The sequence below is a fragment of the Melanostigma gelatinosum genome (genome assembly GCF_949748355.1).
Source record: "Melanostigma gelatinosum genome assembly, chromosome: 2".
Classification (NCBI taxonomy): Eukaryota; Metazoa; Chordata; class Actinopteri; order Perciformes; family Zoarcidae; genus Melanostigma; species Melanostigma gelatinosum.
Genome location: NC_136635.1, coordinates 19,860,583 through 19,886,448, shown reverse-complemented (window position 1 = coordinate 19,886,448; position 25,866 = coordinate 19,860,583). Strand labels below are relative to the sequence as shown.

At 41.8% G+C, this 25,866-nt stretch overlaps 3 protein-coding genes across 6 annotated transcripts; 2 read left to right on the top strand and 1 right to left on the bottom strand.

Moving 5' to 3' along the window:
- Window positions 1-1,517: 1,517 nt before the first annotated feature.
- Window positions 1,518-11,752, bottom strand: LOC306790306 (coiled-coil domain-containing protein 81-like; the record flags this gene model as incomplete). The annotated part of the gene is made up of 16 exons (XM_079286490.1): window positions 1,518-1,745; window positions 1,894-2,019; window positions 2,105-2,214; window positions 2,870-2,980; window positions 4,096-4,174; window positions 4,258-4,427; window positions 6,295-6,393; window positions 7,614-7,760; window positions 8,032-8,125; window positions 9,106-9,208; window positions 10,383-10,512; window positions 10,607-10,681; window positions 10,776-10,960; window positions 11,181-11,334; window positions 11,464-11,525; window positions 11,677-11,752. The coding sequence occupies 16 exons, from the start codon at window positions 11,750-11,752 to the stop codon at window positions 1,607-1,609; spliced, it is 1,860 nt and encodes a 619-aa protein (XP_079142616.1). The 3' UTR covers window positions 1,518-1,606.
- LOC306796558 (interleukin-18 receptor 1-like) lies at window positions 4,947-18,443 on the top strand. 4 transcript variants are annotated; one of them, XM_079295558.1, is made up of 12 exons: window positions 4,947-5,174; window positions 11,126-11,302; window positions 12,372-12,500; window positions 13,596-13,835; window positions 14,615-14,801; window positions 14,892-15,036; window positions 15,129-15,191; window positions 15,277-15,400; window positions 15,514-15,656; window positions 15,862-16,005; window positions 16,127-16,279; window positions 16,371-18,443. In XM_079295558.1, the coding sequence occupies exons 3-12, from the start codon at window positions 12,382-12,384 to the stop codon at window positions 16,739-16,741; spliced, it is 1,689 nt and encodes a 562-aa protein (XP_079151684.1). In that variant the 5' UTR covers window positions 4,947-5,174; window positions 11,126-11,302; window positions 12,372-12,381; the 3' UTR covers window positions 16,742-18,443. The 4 variants fall into 4 exon arrangements, with proteins under 4 accessions (XP_079151684.1, XP_079151686.1, XP_079151687.1 ...); XM_079295560.1 differs by having other exon boundaries at window positions 13,583-13,835; XM_079295561.1 differs by lacking the exon at window positions 4,947-5,174 and having other exon boundaries at window positions 11,254-11,265; window positions 12,394-12,500; window positions 13,583-13,835.
- Window positions 18,444-21,944: 3,501 nt separating this feature from the next.
- Window positions 21,945-25,711, top strand: LOC306790298 (interleukin-18 receptor 1-like; the record flags this gene model as incomplete). The annotated part of the gene is made up of 8 exons (XM_079286477.1): window positions 21,945-22,073; window positions 23,634-23,775; window positions 23,862-23,927; window positions 24,040-24,163; window positions 24,276-24,418; window positions 24,674-24,817; window positions 24,936-25,088; window positions 25,180-25,711. The coding sequence occupies 8 exons, from the start codon at window positions 21,945-21,947 to the stop codon at window positions 25,521-25,523; spliced, it is 1,245 nt and encodes a 414-aa protein (XP_079142603.1). The 3' UTR covers window positions 25,524-25,711.
- Window positions 25,712-25,866: the final 155 nt, after the last annotated feature.

Here is a 25,866-nt window from a genome sequence, read left to right as displayed (position 1 = left end):
AATGAAACACATTTGGCCTCCTTGAGCACAAGCCCGAACACCAGCATGCCAACAAGTTCACTCCCTCAGTTCGTCAAGGGTCGATCTCTTGCAAGTCCAATTGAGTTTTCAGAGTATTGCAACATCACTTCAGGGGAAGTCCATGAGGGTTTTTCTAATCTGTTGTAGAACACACCACAATACTCTGCGGGGGGTGGGTGGGTCCTACACACACACATTCAAACACTTGAGGCAGAGGAGAAAAAAGACGTGGGTGAGGGATGTCTCACTCACTAAATTTGGTCTACTGTATGACCGTGTGTCTGACTCTGATATGGAGTTCCCCATGCATAGCTCATCGGGTCATTTTTTACAAGCTTATACAAATATGTACCCCCCAAGGATAAGTCATGTTTTCAAACTACTCCTGTGAGTTGCAGTAAGGCTGCAGCAGTAATTTATTGTACAATAAATAGTTTAATAGCTTCAGGGTGGATCCTGTTCTCGATCGCACATCTCTTTCTCTGCGATATACAGAATGCGTTGTGAGGTACAGTATGTTTTCTGCACCACGACACACACTAACACACGTTTTTATCCTTACACACAATCTGTCCCTCAGTTTAATCACCCAGAGTGTGTGGGGCAGTTAATTGTGCATCTGTTTTGATACGAAGACCTTCAAAATGCCTCCATGAGCTCATTAAGGGAGTTCTGGTTCACAGAGAACTGGGACTACAGCCAGAATTATATTGTCATGATCCAGCAACACATTCATCATCCATAGAAACTTCCCTCTGCATGAACCCATCCTCCCATATCAAAGCCACATACCTTCTTTCATCCTCATCTTGTTTTGTTTCCCTCACTTTTCTCTTTGCTCCAATTTGTTTTCAACCTTCTGAGGAAACACACAATGATCTGTAATGTTTTGCGTTTCCTTCCTTTTAACCCTGCAGTCCTCACAAACTTGGGGCCCATGTTGGGGCCCTCTTGCTTTTCATCTCTGTAAGTTATGTACTTTTTTGTATGTATGCCTACTGTAGCATATAAAACGTCCCCCATCACTTGTCAGGGTCAGACATGGGACCCTCAAAGTACGTAACGCCCAACAGTCTCTTTACTCCCTTCGCCACTGCTGCACTGGTGAAAAGCATGAATTTTCAAAGTATCAGAATCTGAAAAAAAACAACAGTTTTTCCTTAATCCTTTCGCTCATGTTTTGAAACAGTCAACATTCTCTAAACAGTATTCACCACAGCTTTCTTTCTGTAGATGCCGCACGCGGAGCGGCCATCTTGGGTTTTGAGGTCTTGGTGAGGTTTGCCTGACTTCAGGCTGCGTTCCAGTTGAAATTCCTGGGAGCTGGGAACTGAGAAATTTGGAAATAACAAAAACAACCATATTCTAGGGAAAATAAAAGTACAGCAAACAAGAACTCTGCCCAACAAAAGGAGAAAGAATAAATCTCACATTAACACAGCCGATTAAAGTATGTGCTTCACATGCTTAACGTATCATTTAAATCTTGAGTGACTTTCACATGATGAGGCACAAGGGTTGAGGTCTTGTTTAGGTTCTGAGGTATTGATGTTCAAGTTGTAGCTGCTGTAGGCTACACTGTTCATCAGATCATGAATTGTGAGCCAGAGAGGTATTGAGAGTCCTTCCAGATGTGGGTCTGTCCACAGTTGGTGGTCCTCCTCTTACACTGGCAGCAGCTCCTGTACTGTGCCAGTTTATCGACCAGGAGCTCCCCCGCAGAACTGACCACAGGGAGACAGAAGAAAGCATGAATGATGTCAGCCGTGATGTATCTTTTAGGTTGGTGAGTAAGTGTGTTGAACTGTTTACTTATGATTATATAAGTAGATGTAAATGCATGCTGGCGGAGGTGATCCCACGTCCACAGACCTCAGGAAGCGCCTCTCCTCTTCCTCTCGCTGGTGTTTGAGCATTGCACTGCGACTCCACTCGTCCTCCAGGGACTTACTGATGTCCCGCTTCTTCTCAAAGCGATTGATGCGGTCCACTATAAACCTGGACAGGAAACATAGACAAACTACTGTAGTTTCTTCATGCTCATTGTTATCCAATTCTTTCATTCGTCCCTTCCTTTACTCACTCCATTTTGTTGTGCTTGAGAACTTCTCTCTCTTTATCCAGCTGTTCATGATGATTGTGCAGTTCTTCTTTCTTCCGCTGAGTGGCAGCACTGAAATTTACTCGGAAGAGCTGCCAGTAGAAACAAAACATATACATACATATAAAAAATAACATTACATCAATTTCAATAAATAGTGGATCAATTTAAAAACAAGACTGACAATTACAGGACTGATACTATGTGTAGGCCTGTCAACCAAAAAGCAGTGGTGGAAGTACAACTCAAGGACTGTACTTTGGTTTTACATAGTATTTACATTTTGTGCTTGTTTATGCTTTAACTTCACAACATTTCAGAATGAAATATTTTTCTTTTTACTCCACCACATTTATCTGATATCTGTAGTTTGTAAACATTTTGGAAGTTAACATTTTAGATATAAAACATTTGATCAACTAATAAATCGGATTCATTTCTAAAGTTTATGCCATTCTACTGTATAGTATTTAGCTACATAGCTGCAACATGAAACTGCTTATTGCATGTTAATGCAACAATAATATTAATCCAAGAATATATAATCACAAAACATATTTGCATTTTTTGGGATTACTTCTTTTTACTCAAGTAAAGGATCTGTGTACCTCTTCCACCACTGCAAAAACCCAAAACCAATGCAGAGACTTTTAATTGAACAACAATGACATTGATTATTTATGACATCTGCATGAGGCCAAAAATGAAACAATGAGGTTCATGGCAGCGATAGGAAACAGCGTTAACCTTCTGTGCCCTCTCTCGGCCGTCTGCGTTGTTGGCTGCTGTCGCACAGCGGTTGAACCCGGAGTTGTCAGCTTGGCACTCTGGAGGATCTGTGCACTTCTTATCTCCCACCTCAAGGACAGAACAGACTCAGTTTTATTGGAAGGTGGCGGCCATTGAGCAGACGATGACTTTCTGGCCCACTAGGTCAAAACTAAGTCAAATGAAAAAAAAAGTTTCTGGCACCCTTTGTTGATACTCCAGAAAACATTGTTAAATTCTGTAAACAAAGTTCTCCCTGAAATAAAAAAAACGTGACTTTTATTTTGAAATAGAGGCCCACACTATCTGCATATGCTAAACATAGGACACAAGCATCATTTCGGTCCACAAAAAGAGCAGCTGGTTAGGATGCAAGCCTCTCCCCAGATTTAGCATTGCACTGCTATAACACTGTTGCAGAACCAGAGATATTGTTTTTTATTCCATGCATTCCTCTTCCTTGTCAAAACCTGCCGCCTACATTAACCACAATGCAACTCATGTGTTAGTAACAGCAAATGCAGCCTCCTGCTGCCTCCAGCAGAGACTAGGAGAGGTCTACAGCGGTCTGGTAAGATCTTTTCATCGCAACTCCACTCCTCCAGATAAAAACAAAAATGCACTTCAACAACGACTCCAACAACCAACGACGACTCAAATGACATCGCTGAAGGTAATTTATCAGACTTCACACAGCTCCCTCTGGAGGCATAAAAAACGATATAAACCTTTTAAAGAAATTACGTGGCGATTCTTTATTACCAAAGAAACTTAAATGATTTTGTTGTGAGTGAGTTGGAAAAATACGATCTCTGTTAAAAGTCTTACAAGTAAGGTACACTTGTTATATAAATCCAGTAATTGAACAATACATTGTTGTTAAAAGAATGTAGGAATCAGGGCTGGTTTATTTAAGTGAAAGTTTAACGACATGATGTAACTCTGACATCTTCTTGTGGTGCAATAAAGGCGGCAGCCTCTGGTTCTGTAAAGTGAAGCCAGTTAGGAAGTACCTTAAACTTGATTTATTACCTCAGTAAACATAAGTTCATGGTCTACTACTTACTTCTAATGTTAACTTGAAGGCAATTTTTTTAATATATTCTCTAAGCAATACTGAATAACTGCTATTTTACTCACTCAAAAAAGTTTCACCAACATCCTTGCAAAAGTCTGAAAGTCAACTTTGTGAAGTATTTCCTTGCCTGCGTGTCCAGAGCCCTCTTGTAATGTGTCGTTCTCTCGTGTTTCTGCTGGAGCTGCTGAGCCTTCTGCAAAGCTACCCTAGAACACACACACCAGGTTACACACTCGCTACCACAACAGATGAGTATTTGAACTTCCCGAGCAGTGCCGCTGTTACTCACTCCTGGACCAGCTGCACCTGGTCTAGATGCTCCACGAGCCAACGGTTCTGCTGGCCTCGAGCCTCATGTTGCCGCCGGGTGTCTATCTGGCTCTGAAGCTCGTTCATGTACCGATGCTGCTGGATCCTCCTGGCAGGGGTGAAGGGCCGAGCCGGGAAGACGAATGAAGTCTAAACACATTTTAACAAGCCAATGTTACACTAAAAAGATACAGTGAGTGAGCTGTTAAGTGTGATTTCATGTATTAAAGCAGGGGTGTCCAAACTACGGCCCGCGGGCCAAGTACGGCCCGCGGTCCATTTTTAATTGGCCCGCAGCAACTTCTAAAAATATAATGTCATATGGCCCACACTTGAAACTTGCGCTTGACTGTATTGTACTTCTTAGTTTCACCACTAGGTGGAGATACTGTGTTGAACAAGGCAGCTTCTCCACAAAATAAGAGCAATCAAAGAAACTTTTAGCCCCGGATGATGACACTGGTGCCGAGCGAGAACAGAAAGTTAAATGGCAGTTAGCTCAATAAGAGTATTTTTTTCCGTGCAAACAAAACACAAGAAAAAGTCACAATAGCAGCCACGAGGTAGCTCAACTCATTGCCACGGGAAACCTTTCTCAGATGGTGACTTCATAAAACAGCGCCTCACTAAAGTCGCAAGTGCCCGGAATAAATGCAGGAATTCAACAACGTCAGCGTGTCCAGAAACACAGTTGGGCGGCGAATCGAAGACTTGTCAGCTAACCTAAACCATCAAGTGTCAGATAAAGCAAGTGCTTTTGCGTTTTACTCCATTGCATATGATGAGAGCACAGATGCCACAGACACCGCACAGCTGTTCATTTGTTTGCGGGGAGTTGACGATCATTTCTGCATTCGGAGCTGCTTGATTTTAGGAGTCTAAAGAGCACAACAACAGGTAAGGACATGTTTGAAGCTGTGTCAGATGCAATTGACAAGATGGGACAAGCTGTGTGGAGTTATAACAGATAGGGCTCCAGCTATGAAAGGCGAGCGCAAGAGAGCGGAGGTGAGGCTGTTAAAATGCAGCGTATCACCCACCAAGAAGCCCTCTGCGCTCAGACAGTCCAGCTCGGCGATGTGATGAACACGGTTGTGAAAACTGTCAACATAATTCGAGCACGAGGGCACTCTACGCAACTTCAATGTTGCGCACTTCCCCACGCAGTCCGAAGTCAAATGTGCTTTTCCAAAGGCCAACCTTTCTGCTAAAAGGGGGAAATACGTGTCTGTGATAACGTCTCTCGTGACAGAACTCAGTCAGTGCTTACGTGGCGGCTGGGCAATAGAGGGCGATAGGGCGCCGCCCCACCTTGAGCCACAACAAATAAAATAAAATGAATAATAATAATAATAATAAACTATACAAATTGTCAATATTCGTGTTTTTGAAATATGGAATCACCCAGTAATATGTGTAAAATATGACAAGCAGAATCGGTTCTGCCCCAAGCTGCGCGTTCCCGTCCGGACGAGTCTCTACAGGCGGGCGCGAGCTCCAGCGCGAGCACTACTCCTCCAAGACCCGTTTGAGAGGAGAACTTTGAGGAGAAACTGCAGTGCTGATATCAGATCAGCCTGACCTCACAATCAGACAGCAGACTAGCAGGAAAGGGAAGCAGTACATGCGAAGCTACCAGCTGTAAATAAGATGTCCTGACGTGTTTGTCAAAGTGTTATTTTTTTCTGTATGTGGCCCTCAGTGAAAAAAGTTTGGACACCCCTGTATTAAAGTAATGCTCCTTAACATTTTCACAAACTCAAACCCTATTTGTGACACAATTTATGTTCAAATTTCTTTCTGCAATAGCCTTTCAATGTATTTACATTCTGACCATGATCATTCACCAAAAATGTGTATACTAAACAAGACATTTTCACCCCTTTTACTTTGACCTGCTGTTGTGTGGGAAACTATTTGCGCCGTATACAGTTTCTTTGGCTGCAATGTAAACAACTGGCTGAGTGTTACCTAGCAGGACTGAAATCTTACAACTTCAATATCAAGTTCTACTCACAGGGAAGAGAGGGCAGCAATTCTTCTCTCTCTTCTCCGACATTTGCAGGTTGAATGTAGCAACCTGCTTTGCATGCTTACGTTGCTCATTCAGCTTCTCCTGCCAGACGAACACACGAAAACACGAGCCTTGTATCATCATATTGACTGGAACAGCAAAGACATTGAGAGCATGATACTCACCAGGGTAAAAAGCTAACTTTTTCAGAGGGCAGTTTTATTGATCCATGAAACAATATTGGCAAAAACATCATGCAAAGCACTTCAAGTTGTTTCATTTTGAATTTTACTATCCCAGAAGTACCACACCTCTCCCCCAGTGCTGCAAAGAGGATGAAGCTGTTTTCTCAGCTCTCTGGCCCCAACCAGTCTGGAACCACCCTCAACGCCTCAATTGTTGAGATGTTTTTGATTGTTTATGATTTATTTTGCATTTTTTACTCTTTTTTTGACACAATGGTATGAGTTTACTTCTGCCCTCGGCCTTGTGAAACCAACATTTTTCACATCCTCAATCAGTGTGCTGTTTTCTGATCCATATTTCTTTCTCTCTCAGAAACCACTAAAAAAATCCCCAGAGCACTCACAAAACACCTTCAATAACCCGCAGCAGATGGTATGAAATAGGTGTTCATTCAAGCATTTTACAAACTTTTAGCAGACAGATTACTCAGCTGTTTGTGGACTGGCAGTTCCATTAGCTGACTGCTGTTAGTGAGACACACCATCCAAAACTCTAAAAGTGAGCAAACTGTTTTCCCTCGACTGTGTCTCTGGCCGCAGAGCAGCGTCCGAGAGGAACTCAGCATGTTGTGTACTGGTAGTTCCGTTAGCTGATAGCAGTTAGCAAAACAACCCGCCCAAAACACTAAACGTGAGCAAACTGTTTTTCCGTCACTGTGTCTGGCGGTCGGTGATGTGTTATCACTAGCGGCCCCTACCTCCATGCCGCCATGCTCAAGACCTGCGACCTGTCAATCACAGTAAGTCCGCCCTAAAGCATACTCAGCTTTATGGTCTATTTTACTTTAAATGGGACTTTAATTTACGAAATGAACATCATGCTGTATTGAAGAAGACTTGAGACCATAAACTAATGTTTACAATGTTTACTGAGGGAATAAATTAAGTGAGAAGTAGAGTCATTCTCTCATAGACTTCAATACAATCTCACTCCTTTTTGCAACCACAGGAGTCGCTGTTTCTAGCTAGCCTACAGCTAACGTTTGCGCAGTCCAACTTGTGCTTTTTTTTTTGTCAGAACACACGTATCATCGAAAAACACTCAAACACACTAAGGGCACACATGCATACACACACCTGTTCTTCGTCCATGGACTGCTTGTCTCTCTGTTGTTCTTTAAGCAGTAAGAGTTTCTCCTGAGCTCGCTCCTCTGCCTGCTGCTGCTCCCTCAGGTAGACTGGAACATTTCTTTGGGCCCGCTGCATACACAGGTAGCACAGTTCCTACGACGACAAGACAGTAATAGCAATTATACACAGTTAATAATCAGGAATGTGAACATAGTTATTTACACACTGTCTAATTTAAATACTTTGTAGGTAATGCATTGCTTAGGTTCAACCAGTGCAATATTATACTCAAACAATCATATCAATAAAATGTAATTTTCTATGAATAACATCTAATTTTGGTCTCACTTTCCAATCGCGCCAACAAGAAAGTGAATCTACCTCTATGAAAGCCAGATTGGATCTACGTACAAACCAAACACACCTGTCCAGCGCGAGTGTGGCCAGTGCAGCTAACGGTCACGCGAGGCTTCTTCAGTTTGGGGGTGACCTCTGGTGGTGTGACGGAGGTGGTGGGCCTGGGAGATGAAACGGATCCTTTGACATACTGTTCAGCGAAGAGAGCGACTCCCTGGTGCGCGTGTTATCTTATTACAGGAAAGTGACCAGTACGATTCCCTGCGTAATAAATTGCAACTCTTCTCAAAAGTATTGTTTTGGAGTTTAAATGTCTGCATGAACATGTCAATCTGAGGGCTGTCCTCCACCAAAGAACTTCTTAGTCGACTAACAATATGATTTTGCCAACTAATTGATTAGTTGATTTAATCGACAGATCTGTCAACACATTATTTGTCAGATCCTTCCTGGATTGTTACTAAAACAGAAAAAGAGATGTACTGCTGAGAGAATTTCTATTGAAACCCAATAAATAAACTTATAGTGTTTAAATTAATACCTGTTAAAAGGACCATAACTTTTGAGTTAAAGCAGAAAAAAATACCTCATCATAGTTTAATCGCAAGATAATTGTTGAACAGCTTGACTTGAACAGCTGTTGTATTTGTATGAAGGTTCACATGGGGCCTTGTTGCATCATGGACATGTGTTTGAGGTGTGAAGAGTGCTCGAGCTGTTCATGAGGATATCATAACAGAATCAGTGGCTCTAGAGTCCTCCTGTTATCTGAATTTCAGAGTCACTACAGCTGACACTTGCAGGTGCACTCACGGTGGACTTGCTTGCAACAAGATACAAATAACAGGGATGTCGTTTGTGATCACAGTCAGTCCTGTTCTCAATTTAAGAAGAGTGTGTGTGTGTGTGTGCTCTAACAGTGGAGGTGAGGTGATGGCAGAGGAGGAATCTGTCCCACAGGTAGTTGTGCATCATTGATGGAGCTGGAAGCTGCCTCCGGGCTGTAACAATGTAAGACCACCACAGAGCTCTCAGCTCACACTGACTCATCTACCTGCAAACAAGAGCTCTGTGCTCTGCGAACTGAACCTTTCCATAGACTGTGTGTGCTTGTCTGTCGGTGTCTTTGTGTGTGTTGTACTTGTCTGTGGCCTCCATGGGGGGTTCTGGATTCAGTTCTTCAGACAGGCTGACAGCTTTCATCTTGGCAGGCTGATGGGATTTAGATTGTCTCTGTTGGGGAACTTCTGCAGAGACACACAACACTCTGAGTGGGTTCACTGTTACTGTAACTGCACTTCATATGACAGCACCAGCTCTATAGTTATTCATTCTAGACTCAACCTCTGCTACATAATTCGTTTTTTTGAGATGGGTTTCAATTTCCAGCAGTCATTTTTTCCAAGAAGTCTCAAGTCTCTTGTGGTTGTAATGAGCGTTCTATCATCCAGTCTGCTCAGAATAGACATATTATCTAAGGAACTCAAAGCATGTACTCTAGCATCCCTTCTTTATCGATTTCAAACATCAACATTAGTTGTTTGGTATATGTTCACTTTTACCAGCAATGCAGTATGAAAATAGCATACAATAAAAACTTTCCTTTTAAGTGAATATCTACATGTTACCCTTTAAAGTCCCACAGTGAAGCTTTAACAGAAGACAGTCATAAGAGATTTTTAAATCAAATCCTTTGCATTAGATTGGCTCGCTTAAAAGTGAGCCATTAGACTCGACTCAGAGTCTTGTATAATCCAGCTGTTTATCAGAGATGTCCATTCATAAACATTGGCTATCGTACACCACGTTGAAAGTAACAGCCTGAGTAATTTTGGATAAGGTGAGAACCGGTGCTCCAGCTCATCCTGCTGGTGCAACCAGTTCATCAAGTGCAACGACACTTAGCATAACGACTGGAACCAGGCAACCAGCCAAGACTCCAGAAAGTCACTGCTCCACAAAATAAACACTTTGGCACTCCCTTTTTTTGTACAGATTAAATACGCACGATATAAAGTGTACATTTGTGAGTTTAGGAATGCAGTAGGTGGATTTTGTTATGTTTGTGCAGCTGTCCCCCCTTCTTCCAGTCTTTATGCTAAGCTAAGCTAATCGGCCGTTTTCTGTAGCCTCATATTAAACAGAGTCAACATTTCCGCAAGAAATCCAATAAGTCCTATTTCCCAAAATGACCTCCAAACACATTGATATATGATAAATGTTGATTTACATAATGTCCACATCATGTTTATTTCAGCTGCTAGCTACTGTAGCTCCAGCCTTAACAGTGAGGAACACATATCGTTTTCCTTTGCTGCAAGATTTGAAAGGATTTGGATTTGATCCAATGTTTAATTTAGATTCATTAGAGCGCTATCAAACCCCAAATTGTCAGCCTTGTGCCAAAAGCGCTTTCACCTCCTGCATTCCTCTGGTCTGGAGCTGGTGACAAGCACCATACGTCTTTGTCCCCAGCTTTGTTGTCTGGCTGAGGAGAGCAGACAGTTGGCAGGCCACCAGACCGCAAAGAGACACTGCTCCCAGGTCTCTGCAGGGACAAGAGTACAGATGATCTGTCCCAATGCATACGCATTCATTATGCACCATAACATGCAAACACACATGTATGTATTTATACTCACCTTGTTAAAGGCTGACAGCAGCTGACCAGTTCCATCCATAGCGTTCATAAAACCTCTGTTGAACTTCATCCGCACCTTTGAATAACATCAGACGAGATTACATTTAGCAGAAAACCAGTGGTCATAGTCCCAGACTTATAAATATACAGTAGATGAGCAGGCGAGCCACCTTGTTGTTCTTGAAGGACAAAACTCCAATTCCCTGGAAGGTGAGGAATATGTTTTGTCCAGAGGCCAAAGCCCTGAAGAGGAGAAGAAGAGTTTCTCTAACGCAGCCCTCCACTACGTCTCGAATGAAAGGAGTCTCTTGTGACACAGCTGCAAAGTTCAGCTGCACCACTGGTAGGTGTGTTGCTGTGAGGGACACACACACAAACCTATATTATGATATTATAATCCCTATTTATATATCACTCATAAGAAGCTGATTGAAAAGTAACGTTTCCGGGTTCTTAAATTCTCCTGATATGTGACGCTAGATTTGATTTCTGTTTCTCCATCTTTTTTGTTGTTTTTCAGATGAGTTTGTGGTGACATAAATCCTTAGAAGGCATTTCATCACAAAGGTGCTCACCTGCAGCCAGTGGCCTGACCTGCTTGAAACCCAGAGACTGGACAAGTTTCCCAGCCAAGAGGAAGATGGGTCGTCGGATGATGGTGTAATTGTTTCCTATGTCCAACTTCTGCCGAGAGAAGGTGAAGGTCCCCAGTCCGGTCAGGTGGACCCCCTGTTGGATCAATCAATTATGGATGGATAGATAGATGGATAGATGGGTGGATGGATATATGGATATATGGATAGATGGATAGATGGATGGATGGATGGATGGATGGATGGATGGATGGATAGGTCTAACCTTTTGTAAGGCCATCTGACGTTCAATGTAGGCAGATACGTCAGCCCAAATACATTGTATATCTGAAAAACACAAACAAACATGAAGTTTGGTTATATGGCGACATGGAGATGCCTGCACACTTTATTAGCAGTGTATACACCGAACTAGCAGTGGAATAAACAGTTTATCACGCTCACTCTGGTATAAAAAAACAAGAAGCTTTTGTCTGACCATTTTCTGAGAGCTGGGAGAGAGTCGGTAAAGTCCGCCCGTCCGCTTCTGACAGCAGCCGCAGAATGTCCGTCATGTCTGTTAAACAGTTTGAAAAATCATCACAGGATGAAGTTTTTAGAAACGTCTCTCTATAACGTCCGTCTTCTACCTGATGAGCTGCGACTGCCAGAGATTAAGATGAGCACTCGAGAGCAGCGGTTGCCCGGAGCGATTAATAATTCATCCAATTAAATAATTGATTACAAATAGAAGGGTGGGGTTTTGCATTTTGGGGAACTTGGACTCAGTTCAATCAAATCAATTGTATTAGTACTTCCCAAAATTACAAAAAATGTACAAGGACAGCCTCCTAAAAAACGGGTTCAGGCTTCAAGTGCAATCATTTGAAAAATGTGTTTACGGGAAGTTGTGGAGCAGCCGCCAAACACTGATAAGACCTTTACCCCTCCAGCACACTTGCCATATTCAGAAATTGAAATGCCGTGCGTATGCATGGAGCTGCATACATTTGGTTGTCCGTTACTGAAGTCAACACAGATATAAATATTTAAGTGCTTACTACAGACAGCCCATGTAGTGTAAATAGCTGTGAGCTATTTTAAATGTTATTACTCAGCCAGGCGGCATGTCGGAAGGAATTCCAAGGACTCGTTTATGTTCCAGCTCCTCTTTCATTTTCATTTCATTTTAAGGAGAAGCTGAATGATTCCACAGAACACCGAGACGTTTCTGAGAGGACAATTGTGGATCCCTGATGTGAGGCGTTTTTATCATGATGGAGAAAATACTGATGATTCTGATCCTCCTCACGTCACTGACAGGTAGGTCTAAGAAAATGAGCGCTTCATCAGCTAGAGGTTGAGTAATGTGTTTGTCTGTTTAGATCATGTGGTGTGAAATATCCAACATTCAAAGTACACTGATATGTAATAGCCTAACTATACTACACTCCAGTGCTGAACTTAAGGGAACTCACGAACCATTTATTTGTTTTTCAGTTTTATACTTTACCTTAAACTGTGCTCTATTGTCATCTATGAGTTGTTAGAATTGCCATAAGAGTCATTACCTCTCTAATCTTGGATTATTAATAAATTACCCAGACCCAGAGAGCTAAAATGATTCAGTAGTTCACACAAATGGAAATAATAGATTGATGTTGCAGAACTTTTATATATTTGACATTTATTTTTATTTTCCAGACCTCATTAATCCTCTCACAACCCCTTATTAAATTTATCATGCGACTCTCGGGACACTTGAAGGTTGGGAACCACTGGACTAAACTAATTAAAAGTATCTAAAGCTAACTCTAACTCGACCAACAGTAAAATGCTCCTGACACATTGTTGCATCAGTATTAACAATAAAAGGGGTTGTTATATGCGTAATGAGAACTTTTGACTCAAACATTACTTCTGCATTTTGATGGAGTTGGAACGTTTAATACATATACTATACGTTCAAACTTGGAGGTGAAAAATACTCTGGTACTTTGATTAGGGTCTTGAATAGTCTGTATTCAGACTCCTGTAATCAACAATCCTGCATTGTGAAATATCCACGTGGTTATGAGACATGCCAAAAGCCATACAAAGCTTTCTTAAGTCCTGAGCGCCCCCACAGACTGGCCAACTTCCCTTTGGAAGAAAATCACAAGACGATTAAAGCCACCAATAAATTGGGATGTGGCCGGATAGACAAGTCACCCAAGCTCAAAGTATTGTCATACAAAGGGTGACATACCAGGCTGTTCTCATCCAGCCGTAAAAAGTAAAATAAAAGTAATAATGCGCTGTCATTTCTAGAATTTGTAGGTTTCTTTTCTGTTGGTTGCCTGGCAACTTCACAGTAACAATAGGTTTACATAATAATATGAGTTAACATTTCTGACACTTTGCAGGCGTGTGTCCCAGGAGAACCACAGAGACAGATGTCAAGGCAGGTGAGATGGTGGCGCTGTACTGCCCTCATGACAGAGGTTCTAGTCGTGGTGATGCCAAAGTGATCTGGACCAGTTACACCACCCAGGAGATGGACCTGACCGACATGTCCTCAGCTGAGCAGAGGCAGATGGGGGTGCTGGTTCATGGGAGGAGCCTCGTGATTCTCAGTGCTTCTGTCGACCATCAGGGGAATTACTCATGCTCTCTGGGGTAAAGTCCAAACAAGTTCATAAACAGCATTCCTCTCTTACAAGGGAGCACAATTACCAAAGAGCACGTTTAAACCATGTTGAGTTCCCAACAAGACTATAAAAGTTGCATAAATAGTTCAGGCAGGCAAATGCATTTTACCTCTAAGGGATTATCTTGGCTCTCAGTTCTATGAATGAGGTTTTACACTGGTGATTTCTACATATCTTCTCATATCTAATGAACGCAAAGTGTAGATGTTTTAAATATTTGCTGTATTATAAAATATTGTAGAGCTCATGTTCTGAAAGAATAATTTGTTGATTGTTGTCTTATCTAACATCTGCAGTAACATAAATGTAGTTAACCAGCTACAGCTTTTTTCCTTGCGCTGAACCTTTGGACCAGTTGCTTGTCATTATAATGAGCTGTCTGCATTAAGAGATAAAGCCACGCCAGCAGCTCTGTGATGACGCTGCTTTGAGCTAAATGCTAACACTAACAACACTAACATGTTGATGTTCAGCAAAGAGTGTTCACCATCTTAGTTTAGCTTGATAGAATGCTAACATTCGCTACCTGTCACTAAACACAAAGTACAGCAGAGGCTGACGGGAATGTCATTACTTTTGCAAGCCTGCTTGGCCTGCTGCCACCGCGACCCGACCCCAGATAAGCGGAGGAAAATGGATGGATGGATGGAAACTGATCTTTTTTTAGCTGTCTCCACAATTCATGCATGATGTTTGAACTGTGAATGTGAAATCTTCATATTAACCTTTTCTGTGATGACATGACAGAAATGCCAGCAGCCAGTTCTGGTTCAGGCTGACGGTATGCACGACACAGTCCAGAGAGTATTTGAAGAGGACCCAGTACCCTCAAATATGTTACACACAAGAGGCCTGCACATTGAATTGTCCCGAGGTAAACGTACCTGCTGTAAACACGCCGAATATTACCACCAACGGCATTATATGGCACAAGGTATGTAAACACAGCTGATTTATTTTTGAGGCAAAAGCTGGTTTGCAGTGACTTCATGATTAAAATAAAATGTATTTTTCGATCTTGTAGGAGGGCGAGTCTTTGCCAAAAGACAGCTACTTCTCAAGTGTGGAAGTGAATGACCACGGTGAATACACCTGTAGCAGATCCTACCTGTATTTTAGACAACTATATAACATGACCTTTACAGTGCTGCTTAAAATTAAACCAAAAGGTGAGAAAAAAACGCTTTTTGGGTCTGTTTATTGTCATAGACTTCAAGATGTTTTATTTGTGTGTTAAATGTTTGCTCTTTTTCCTGCACAGAAAAATCTGGACAATCAATGATACTTTCACCACGCAAAAATGGTGTACTTAATGTAGATTTAGGTGAGTGTCTGTGTTATTGTGTAGTTACAGATACACATTATCTTATAGCTTTAAAATGAACTTGTGGACACTCTGCTTTTTCTAGGCGCAACAGTGGTGATTGATTGTGTGGCTGTTATGTATTCAGACTTTGACGAGGTGCTCTGGTTTGACGGGAAATCAGAGTTGAAAAGGAACAACAGATTTCCTGTTTTCTACAATTACACACGGTAAACACGTCACACAACTGAGTCTGGAAGTGCAAATGTTATGTGTATCCACGCACGTCGCACGCACATCATAGCTAACAGTCCTTCCGGATACATTCCTTCATGCATTCCAGTGAAAATAATGCTGGAGAAATAAAGATGACGGCATCTCTCGTCTTCAAAAGCGTGTCAGAGGAAGACTTATCAAAAAGTTACACCTGTAGACTGGAATCTGTATCTGTACCCTCAAGCGTCACCATCACCTTGGCCCAAAAAGGTATACACAACTTGTTTTTTTACTTTTGTATGTGGCTGTTGCCAGCAGTGTATCGTAAAGCTCAAACCAGATCAGCTGATGATGCTGATGATGTTGATGTCTGTCTCTAATCCACACGTTCAAATGACATGGAAGATTCATCTGGCGTCTGCTGCTTTAAATGAATTGTAATTTGAGGGGTTATTTGTCCCTTACGCCCCTACAGCTTCTCCCTCCTCCCTCTCCCTGGCTCTCGGCATTGTGGCCGTCATGGTGGTGATTGTTGTTACAGTTGTTGTTTCAGTGAAACTGAAAATGGACATCGCTCTTTTCCTGCGTGGCACTTTTTGTTGCTGTCGCAGCACCTCAGGTGGGATTCATGTTTTTGTTCGAAGACTTTTGTGTATCAAGTGCACATTGTTCTCAGCACTGATTTGTAAGAGCAGCCAGCCATGTGGTCTCCATACCAAAGCTGTTTGTTGTTTGTTTAGATGGAAAGCGCTATGATGCCTTTTTGATGTGTTACAAGAGCGACACAGACGCAGGACTAAATGAAGATGACAGAAAATATCTGGAGAGTGTTTTGGAAGAGAGGTTTGGGTACAGCCTCTGTCTTTATGATCGGGACGTCTTACCAGGGAAAGGTACGCACGTAAGACATACTCTTAAAATAGAGAAAATCTACCTACACATCTTCATGAAGCGATGTATAATCTGAACTCTGGTTGGTTGCAGCTGCAGCGGAGGCAGTGCTGGACTGCATAGACCAGAGTCGGACGGTGGTTTTGGTTCCCTCCTCCCCAGATCCTGGTCCAGGGTCCGGCCTGCTGAGTGCCATCCATGCAGCCCTTGTGGAGCGGCAGACTCGCTTGGTTTTCATCCAAACTGAGACAACAGAAGCGTCGAGATCTGGTTCGTTACCGGAGGCCTTGCAGCTTCTTGGCGAGGCCGGAGATTGTGTCACGTGGAAGGGCATGAGCTCCATGTCGCATTCTTCCGCCTTCTGGAAGCAGCTACGCTATCACCTACCGGCCCCGCAGCAGGCATCCGAAATAAAGCTTTTACCTCAGACAACCACCCAGGATGATAACTGTTACAGTATTTAGTCATATCCATGGTTTATATGTCATTAAGTTATGTCATACTGCAAGATGGTTGGCAAGTTTCATACTATTTATAAGAGAGAGTTCATGTTTAACATTGTTAATCATTACGTTTTTTAATATTCTAAAGCTTTCTTTGGATTTACAATCGACCCTAAATGTTTCTTTTATCACTACCTGTTCTCACTCATGATGTTCTCCATCCCTTCCTCACCTCCTTATATTATTTCCCCTACTCCTCCTTATATCCCAAAATGCCATGTTTTAGTGTTGTCTGTTGTCTCACTGCCCGTACCTGATCAGCTCGTGGTCATTGGTTGAACACATCTATTTGAAGGAACCCAGGCGTTTGTGTTTTTGTAACTTAACTACCAGGAAGTCATGACAGTGACAGTGAGCCAGCATGCACAGTACCAGGCCCTTGAAAACAAAGTATCTAATTGGAAGTCAGCCATCATTGGTTTGAGTTTTTAACACCTTTTTCTTTCTTCCTGTGAAATGTCCAAATGTGTTCTGTGAAAAAGGCCTATCGGGTGTGGGCACTACAGGTCACACGTCAAGATATTAAAAATGCACTTTCATGTTGTTTTTGTTTTACCACTACTTTTAAACCTGCATTAATACATGTTTTTTTTCGACATCAACAATATGGCAATTCATATGTGTAATGTGAAAAGATGAGCTTTTTAGTCTTGTTATTGTTATTGTTATTGTACATTTTGCTGTCAGATGTTCTCATCAACTCCCTGAAGGCAGACACACTCTGATAAATCCACAAACACTAAACAGTTCTCAAGTTCTCAAACCACAACTAAACCAAAAGGTCGGTGAATATTGGAGAAACACGTTTCTCCATGTCTGCTGAATAAGTGGACTATTGATTGCATGATGAGGGCATTTTATGTCAGCTTGTTTGATGTTTTTCTGCCACCCAGTGGAAGTTTTTTTAGTTGAACAATTGCGGTTAGCTTTGTGATAAATACAAGTCATCCCCCTGTGTTTCGCCAGTTAAATACTTCAGAATACCAATAAGATTATTTGCCAGAAAGAGAAAGTAGGTTTCACTTTCAATTTGCCTTGGTATTTGGTGCACACATATAAACATTAAAAGGAAATAAAAATTCAGGCAAAGTACAGCAAAAGTCAAGAACATATATTTAGAAATTACAATAAAATATGTCATGTCATATGTATAACAAAATGTCAACGCTTCCTGTAACTGTCAAAGAGGCATGTGTAGTTGAAATCGATTACGTTTATGTGGTGCCTCAAGGTATCGTAATTCGTAATGTAATACCGTAAAGTAACGGGCCGCACCCAGAGTTGGCGTGGGCCTATGACCGTGGCATTGTGGGTCGTTTGCTGGCACAGAAGCAGAGAGGAGTGAAGGACCCCAGATTAAACTGATTCTGCACGTGGTCCAAGAGGTGCACACGGTAAAGTGTTCATTTGTACAAATAGTTGTGTGTGTTGTTGTTGACCTGCATTCACGTTGACATATGTTGCATTTTTTTGAGGTTGTAGTTTGTGTATGTCATTATTATTGTGCTAATATGTGCTGGCCTGTTTGGCAACAGCCTGAGAGACTCCCGGAAGAGATCGCAATTTATGTAAAAATGTTTATGTTTTGTTTATAGTTTCCACGGTGTCTGAGGTGCAGAGAGAGAGAGAGAGAGAACGCGGCAAATAAAGTTCATCAAAGACATCGGTACGAAGCGTCGCCATTTTTGCTGGACCAGTGCAGCTACACAAATAACGGTCTCCCGGACAAAAGTCCTGTGTTTCTTTGGTAAGAGGTGATTTTGGGGTGAACTGTCCCTATAAGTTAAGATATGGCAAACTTGTTTGCAAACAATTGCTTATTTAATTGTGCAGCTGTTGAGGAGCAACACCATCATAGCGTTTGAGTCATGTTTCTGGCCACTTGATGTAATGTAAGTCAGTCAATCTCTTTTAGCTCTGGCTTTGGTCTCTCCCAACTCCTGAGGGAGACATCTGTCTCTTTTAACTGCTTTGCTCTACTTTCTTCCCCAGCTAGTCGCTAACTGCACACCTTTCTGATGCTTGGTACTGAGCAGGTACAGTGGATTTTCTGAGCTTTTTCTCTAAAAACAGCCCCCGCTATTGTGTCTGTCAGCTATGTGTTTGTGTGGTCATGGCTGATGTGCCAGACCACGTAATGCATCCACGTTTTAAACGAAGAACATGGCATGTCACATTTGTGTGCATGGTGAATCAGTAAGTACTGCAGGTATTGAGTGGAAATATGTGAGTCACCTTGTTGTTCTTAAAGGGAAACTGTTGATTTTACACATAAAGGTCATGTCATTATGGGGATTAACAGCTCACTCTGAAAACAGTTGCATAAAAGTAGTGGCTGTGGAGAAGCTTCGTCAAGTCTCCAACAATAACCCAAGAGGATGCCAGTGAAAAGAGGCTTTCGGTTGCATTGTGGGAAGTGTAAAGGACCCAGTGTTTTTTGGAGCTTGCTTGACTCATGCTGGGACTGACATTAAGGATCCCTCTGTCTTTATCTGGCACTTCATGGAAGTGCAGTACTGTATCACTGGACTTTAAAGCAGTGGGTTTGGTTGATCACATCTTAAAATGAAGCAGTGTCTACCATGGCTGAGATTTTCTTTTCTTGTTTTATATTTTAAACGTTTAAGCTTGAAGTGGTAACACTTATCTCAAGAATTCACAAGTAAAAAAAACAATGATAGAGCAAAGTCTTCAAATATAAACATGACTTTGTGTGGCAGAAATGTTTTCTCTGCAGGAACCTGTTAATCATCTCAAATGGCACGACGGCAATAGAATGCAGCTGCTATACAGGTACACACTCATGAATCAGTAATACTATTCTAACACTTGAATTGAGCCATCGTGCATACTTCTAACTTTTGACCTCTGCGCTGTTACTCAAGTAAGATTTTGAATGCAGGATTTCTTCTTGCGATGGAGCATTGTTTTCATCTTATTATACGCTCACTTAACTACAGGGTACCTACTTCTTCCACCATGTCAAAAAAGCAACAGCAAGTTGCATCGATTTTAAAAGTACTGATACTCTTTGAATCATCCTTTTGCTCATCATGTCGAATGAAATTCTAAAATCCACTTTCATTGAAATCCAAAACTAATTTCTATCTCATCAGTGCAGCTCTCTTTGTCCGTCCTTCTTCCTCTCTGCTGTTATTCTATTTTCCCTGCTCTCTATATCTTTTATCCGTTCTTTGAAAGCATCCCTGTTTAGCCCTGTTGGGCTTACCTGCAGCCAGTGGCTTGGCCTGCTCTAAACCCACAGAGTGTATCGCTCCCCAGCCAGTAGGAAGATTGAATCATTGTGAAGTTGTTTCATTTGTCCAACTTCGACAGAGAGAAGGCGAAGGTCCCCGGCCCTGACCCCCTATTACAAGGAGTTAATGAGTCAGCCACATTGTTGCCTCTAGCTATATCTGAAACTGCCTCCACACATCTGCGCACAGCACGCATCGATGCGGGTGTCCCTGCCCTTTTTTTCCAGAGCGAATGTCTGCATGGTTCCAACTGTCAGTGCGGAGGACACAAAACCACAACAACAGGGAGTTTGTATGACTTCAAGTTTCGTTTCTCGACATTTATCACGGAGGGAAATGATCAACAACATTACATATCACCATAACACTGATTGTGGAGATCATGTATTGGTAGGAGAAATGCAACGGTTGATGAGCCTACACTGCGGTGGCAGCAACGTGACGCTCTTCCTTACGTTTGACTTTTCATCGTCACCCGGTGTGGTTTCACATGATTTTGGGAAGTGTGCAACTCGGCCACACTACGGCTCTAACGACGCCCGTGTGTGTTTTGTTGTGCAGCGCTGCATGTTATCATGATGGTGAAAGTACACTTGCTCCCTCTCTTCTTACTCCTTGCATCCTTAACAGGTAAGAAAATGCTCTCAGGTTGACTGTTCCCCCTTTGACACTCAACTTGATATGTTGTTTGAGATTACATAGACAGACAGAACTGAATCTTTCAGAATGATGCCACCTTTATGATGTAATTTAATTACTATTATTGATGCATGTGTAAAGCTGGTATATGTAGTGGTATTTTGTGATTACAGTCTATATTTTTAACCTGAATATGCAAAATAACTAGTTACAAAAGTCATCAAATAAATGTAGTGGAGTAATACGTGCAATATTTGCCAAAGTAGTATAAGTATATGAGTATGAAGTAGCAGAAAATGGAAATACAAGTTCTTGAGTAAATGTACTTGACGCTGCATGGGCAAAACCACTGAAAGATAATGTAGTTAGTTGTATTATATTCATGATTCATATAACACTGTTTCTATACACTGTGACATGCAGATGTGATCATCATAGATGTCAAACGTTGTGCAAATGTTTAAATACATTGGCTGAAATCTCTTTGTTTCTTTTGTTGCACTGAACAGTGCTGACTTCCACAAACGTCACTCATTTTCCTTTTCACTGAAGTCACAAGACCAAAATGTACCGAGAAATTAGGATGTGGTGAAGAGCCTCCACTGTGCTTTTATAACGGACACATCCGCCTGTTGATCCCGTACGAGGCACACCAAATGTAACTGACAACTTTCTTTAAATAACAAATCTGCATGCCTGATCAGAGATATCCTCTGATAGAGTGGCCGCTTTAAAGTTTCATATAAGCTTCATATATATATATATATATATATGAATAACAGAAAATGTGCCATATATATATATATATGGCACATTTTCTGTTATTCTTTAAACGGGACCATTCAAAAGTGGAGATTCATTTGATGTGACAGTAATTCAACTAAATCAATATAATCTGTGAGACATGTGGTAAAATATAACCAATAAATAACACAGACAACTATTTAATGAACTCTTTACGACCACACAACCAAACTTTGATGCTCACCTTTTGCTCGGTGCTGGTTCAAAGACGGGTTGGAAAAAAAAAAAGGGTCCAAGCCATTTTGCTCATGAGGACCAGCGCGACAGACCAATCACTTTAAATGCAATCCTCACTTAAACAGTGGGCTGGACGCCAGCTCTCCTTTGGTTCTGGTTTAATTAAAAAAGCCTCAAGCCAGTTCATGTTATAGCTTTACCGACTTAAAATGAACAAAAAATTGTGACACTCATTTTCAGGCGTGTGTCCCAGGAGAACCACAGAGACAGATGTCAAGGCAGGTGAGATGGTGGCGCTGTACTGCCCTCATGACAGAGGTTCTAGTCGTGGTGATGCCAAAGTGATCTGGACCAGTTACACCAGCCAGGAGATGGACCTGACCGACATGTCCTCAGCTGAGCAGAGGCAGATGAAGGTGCTGGTTCATGGGAGGAGCCTCGTGATTCTCAGTGCTTCTGTCGACCATCAGGGGAATTACTCATGCTCTCTGGGGTAAAGTCCAGTCACATTGAAACACATGGTTATTGTTGTAAATTGAAGCAAAACACTACAGAACTACTTTGTGAGGTTTAAGCAACCAAAGTACTTGGTTCACACGGGAGGGAGACAAACATCTCCTGGGTGATAGCCCTGTGTTGTTTTAACCCATCCACCCTACAACACAACTCATTTGAAACTCTTTTGCGTTACGTCAAAAGCAAACGTAATCCATGACATTGTACGTTTTCTTAGACGCAAATTCACAATGCAGTTTCATTCTATGCGAACGTCTGGGACTGACATGTTTGCAAGCTCAGTCGCGTTGCAATGATTTGTGAGATTACAGTGCTGAATGGCTTTATACACAGCAAGCTAGTAGGTAATGTCAGACAATAGCCTGATCCCATGTCAGGGGATGCCTCCTTTGAAGTCTGCATTTTCAGAATCACAATCAGCTTTATTCGCCATGTATGTGTGCGCATACATGGAATTTGACTCTGGTTACACATTGCTCTTTACATACACATGTAAAATATATACAATAAACAAGAGAAATTAAAAAAACAAGGACATTAAAGACAACAAAGTAGAACAGAGAAACTTAAACATAAACATTTAACATTTAAGTACTATGTACAATGTAAATATATATCGAGGAGAATATATACGAGCATAAAGAACATAAAGAACAACAACAATGACAATGGATTCGGGATATTAGTGCAGAAGGCGGTAATAGTGCAAATGAAGATGCAATATGTCCGATTAATTGTTCATGAGCGTGACGGCCAGTGGAAAGAAGCTGTTCCTGTGTCTGGTGGTTTTGGGGTACAGAGCCCTGTAGCGCCTACCAGAGGGGAGGAGTTGGAACAGCTTGTGTAGGAACAGAGAACAGACTGGATTTTAAGACCAAATACATCATGATGGGACAACAAAGCTCCGTTTCCTGAATGTGGAGGATATGAAACTGTTCACAATGAATTATCATCAGTAACTTGTGTTCTTGAAAAACAAATGTTGAGTTTCATTCTACCAACACTTCTTTTTAACCATAGTTGTTCTTTGATGACATGACAGGGACGCCAGCAGGCAGCTCTGGTTCAGGCTGACAGTTTACACAACACAGAGAGAGAAGAGTTCCCAATACAAGCAAACATGTTACACACGAGAGGCCTGCACATTGAATTGTCCCGAGGTAAACATACCTCCTAACACCCCGGATATTACCAGCAAAGACGTAATATGGCACAAGGTATGTAAACACAGCAAATCTTTATATGTAATATTTCAGCTCTAGAGATTTGGGCAGGCGATCCCTCGGGTGGGGACTTCTAACTGCCTTTTTTAACCCATTTGATTAACAGATCTCTCTATATATTTAATTTTCCCCAAAGCATACCATAGTTTTGAGGGGATGTGGTGTTTTGTCAACATTTAAGGCTTGTTTTCATGCACTTCATGCTTTTGAAATTCAGCTTCATTTTCCATCTTGTAGGAGGGCGAGTCTTTGCCAAAAGGCTACTTCTCCAAGGTGGAGGTGAATGATCACGGTGTCTACACCTGTACCAGACCTTACCTGTATTATAGTCAAATATATAACATGACCTTTACAGTGCCTCTTGAAGTCAAACCAAAGGGTGAGAAAAGAGCAGTTTTTTCCTTCATATGGATGTCTTCATATGTTGGGTGAGAAGATGTAAAGTGTTTGGTTTTTTTTGCACAGAAAAACCAGAGAAAGTCCCAGTGATCACGTCACCACACCCAAGTGATGTATATTATGTAGATTTGGGTGAGCTTCCATCTTGTATCGTGGACACAAACACACTTGGACATACATTCAAGCATTTAATGTCTTTTTAAATTACTACTTTTAAATCGTGTGTACACTCTGCTTTTTCTAGGCGCAACATTGGTGATTGATTGTGTAGCTGTTATGTGTTCAGACATTGACGAGGTGCTCTGGTTAGACGGGAAATCAAAGGTGAAAAGGAACAACAGCTTTCCTGTTTTCTACAATTACACACGGTAAACACTTCACACAACTGAGTCTGGAAGTGCAAATGTTTAAAGTGGCCACATAAACACTCAACACACACACACAAAAAGCTTGTCTTTCTCACTTTTCTTTCCATTCCAGGGAAAATAATGCTGGAGAAACAAAGATGACGGCATCTCTAGTCTTCAAAAGCGTGTCAGAGGAAGATTTATCAAAAAGTTACACCTGTAGTCTGGTATCTGGATCTGTACCCTCAAGCGTCACCATCACCTTGGCCCAAAAAGGTATACGTAAGATGGATGGATAGACCTAATGTGTGTTCAAGAACCTTGCCTTAAATCTTAAACCTGTTCAATCTACTTATACTTCTTGAGTGGTGCTGCCACGAACGATTATCACGTTTAAAATAATGAATGAATCGTCTTTCAAACAAAATGTCAGAAAAGCCTTTTTGAGCCAGCTTTCATTCAGATTCAAGTGACCACTATACCATTAATGAGTGTTTTAATCCGTTTATTCTCGCTGTTGTTTCCCCACAGCTCGTCCTTCTTACGTTCCCCTGGCTCTCAGCATTGTCTGCGTTATGGTGGTGATGGTTTTGACAGTCGTTATCTATGTGAGGTTCACAATCAACATCACTCTTTTCCTAAGAGACACTCTTGGCTGCCATAGCAGCACCTCAGGTGGGATTCATGTTTTTGGTTCATTGTAGCGTACAACTCATGGATAAGAGGTACATATCTGAACGTCAGACAATATGACAGAAGTGACAAAGCTGTTTGTTGTTTCTTCTTTGTTTAGATGGAAAGAGCTATGATGCCTTTTTGATGTGTTACAAGAGCGACACAGACGCAGGACTAAATGAAGATGACAGAAAATGTCTGGAGAGTGTTTTGGAAGAGAGGTTTGGGTACAGCCTCTGTCTTTATGATCGTGACGTCTTACCAGGGAAAGGTTCGTACGTAAGACATACTCTTAAAATAGAGAAAATCTACCTACACATCTTCATGAAGCGATGTATAATCTGAACTCTGGTTGGTTGCAGCTGCAGCGGAGGCAGTGCTGGACTGCATAGACCAGAGTCGGACGGTGGTTTTGGTTCCCTCCTCCCCAGATCCTGGTCCAGGGTCCGGCCTGCTGAGTGCCATCCATGCAGCCCTCGTGGAGCGGCAGACTCGCTTGGTTTTCATCCAAACTGAGACAACAGAAGCGTCGAGATCTGGTTCGTTACCGGAGGCCTTGCAGCTTCTTGGCGAGGCCGGAGATTGTGTCACGTGGAAGGGCATGAGCTCCATGTCGCATTCTTCCTCCTTCTGGAAGCAGCTACGCTATCACCTACCGGCCCCGCAGCAGGCATCCAAAGTAAAGCTTTTACCTCAGACAGTCTAGGATGTTATGTCATGCCAGAACGAATAGCTTTCATTATATCTGTTTTCAGTATATGACTTACAAACACAGTATATAAAATATACATACTAGGGAAAGACATTTACTGCTGAAGACAGTCATAATTATTTTCTTTTTTACATTTAACTTTGGTGTCTTAATATGTCAATGTAACATCTTGCATGGTTCAATTGCCCTCCACGTGTTCCCATCTTAGTATGACAGCTGACGCAAAGACATGTAAAGTGATTGTGAATGTAATGTAAAAATGTAAAGTTGCTTCTGGTTGTAACATTAATCGATGCACGATCACATCAGTATACACTGTTACTACTGACATATCCAG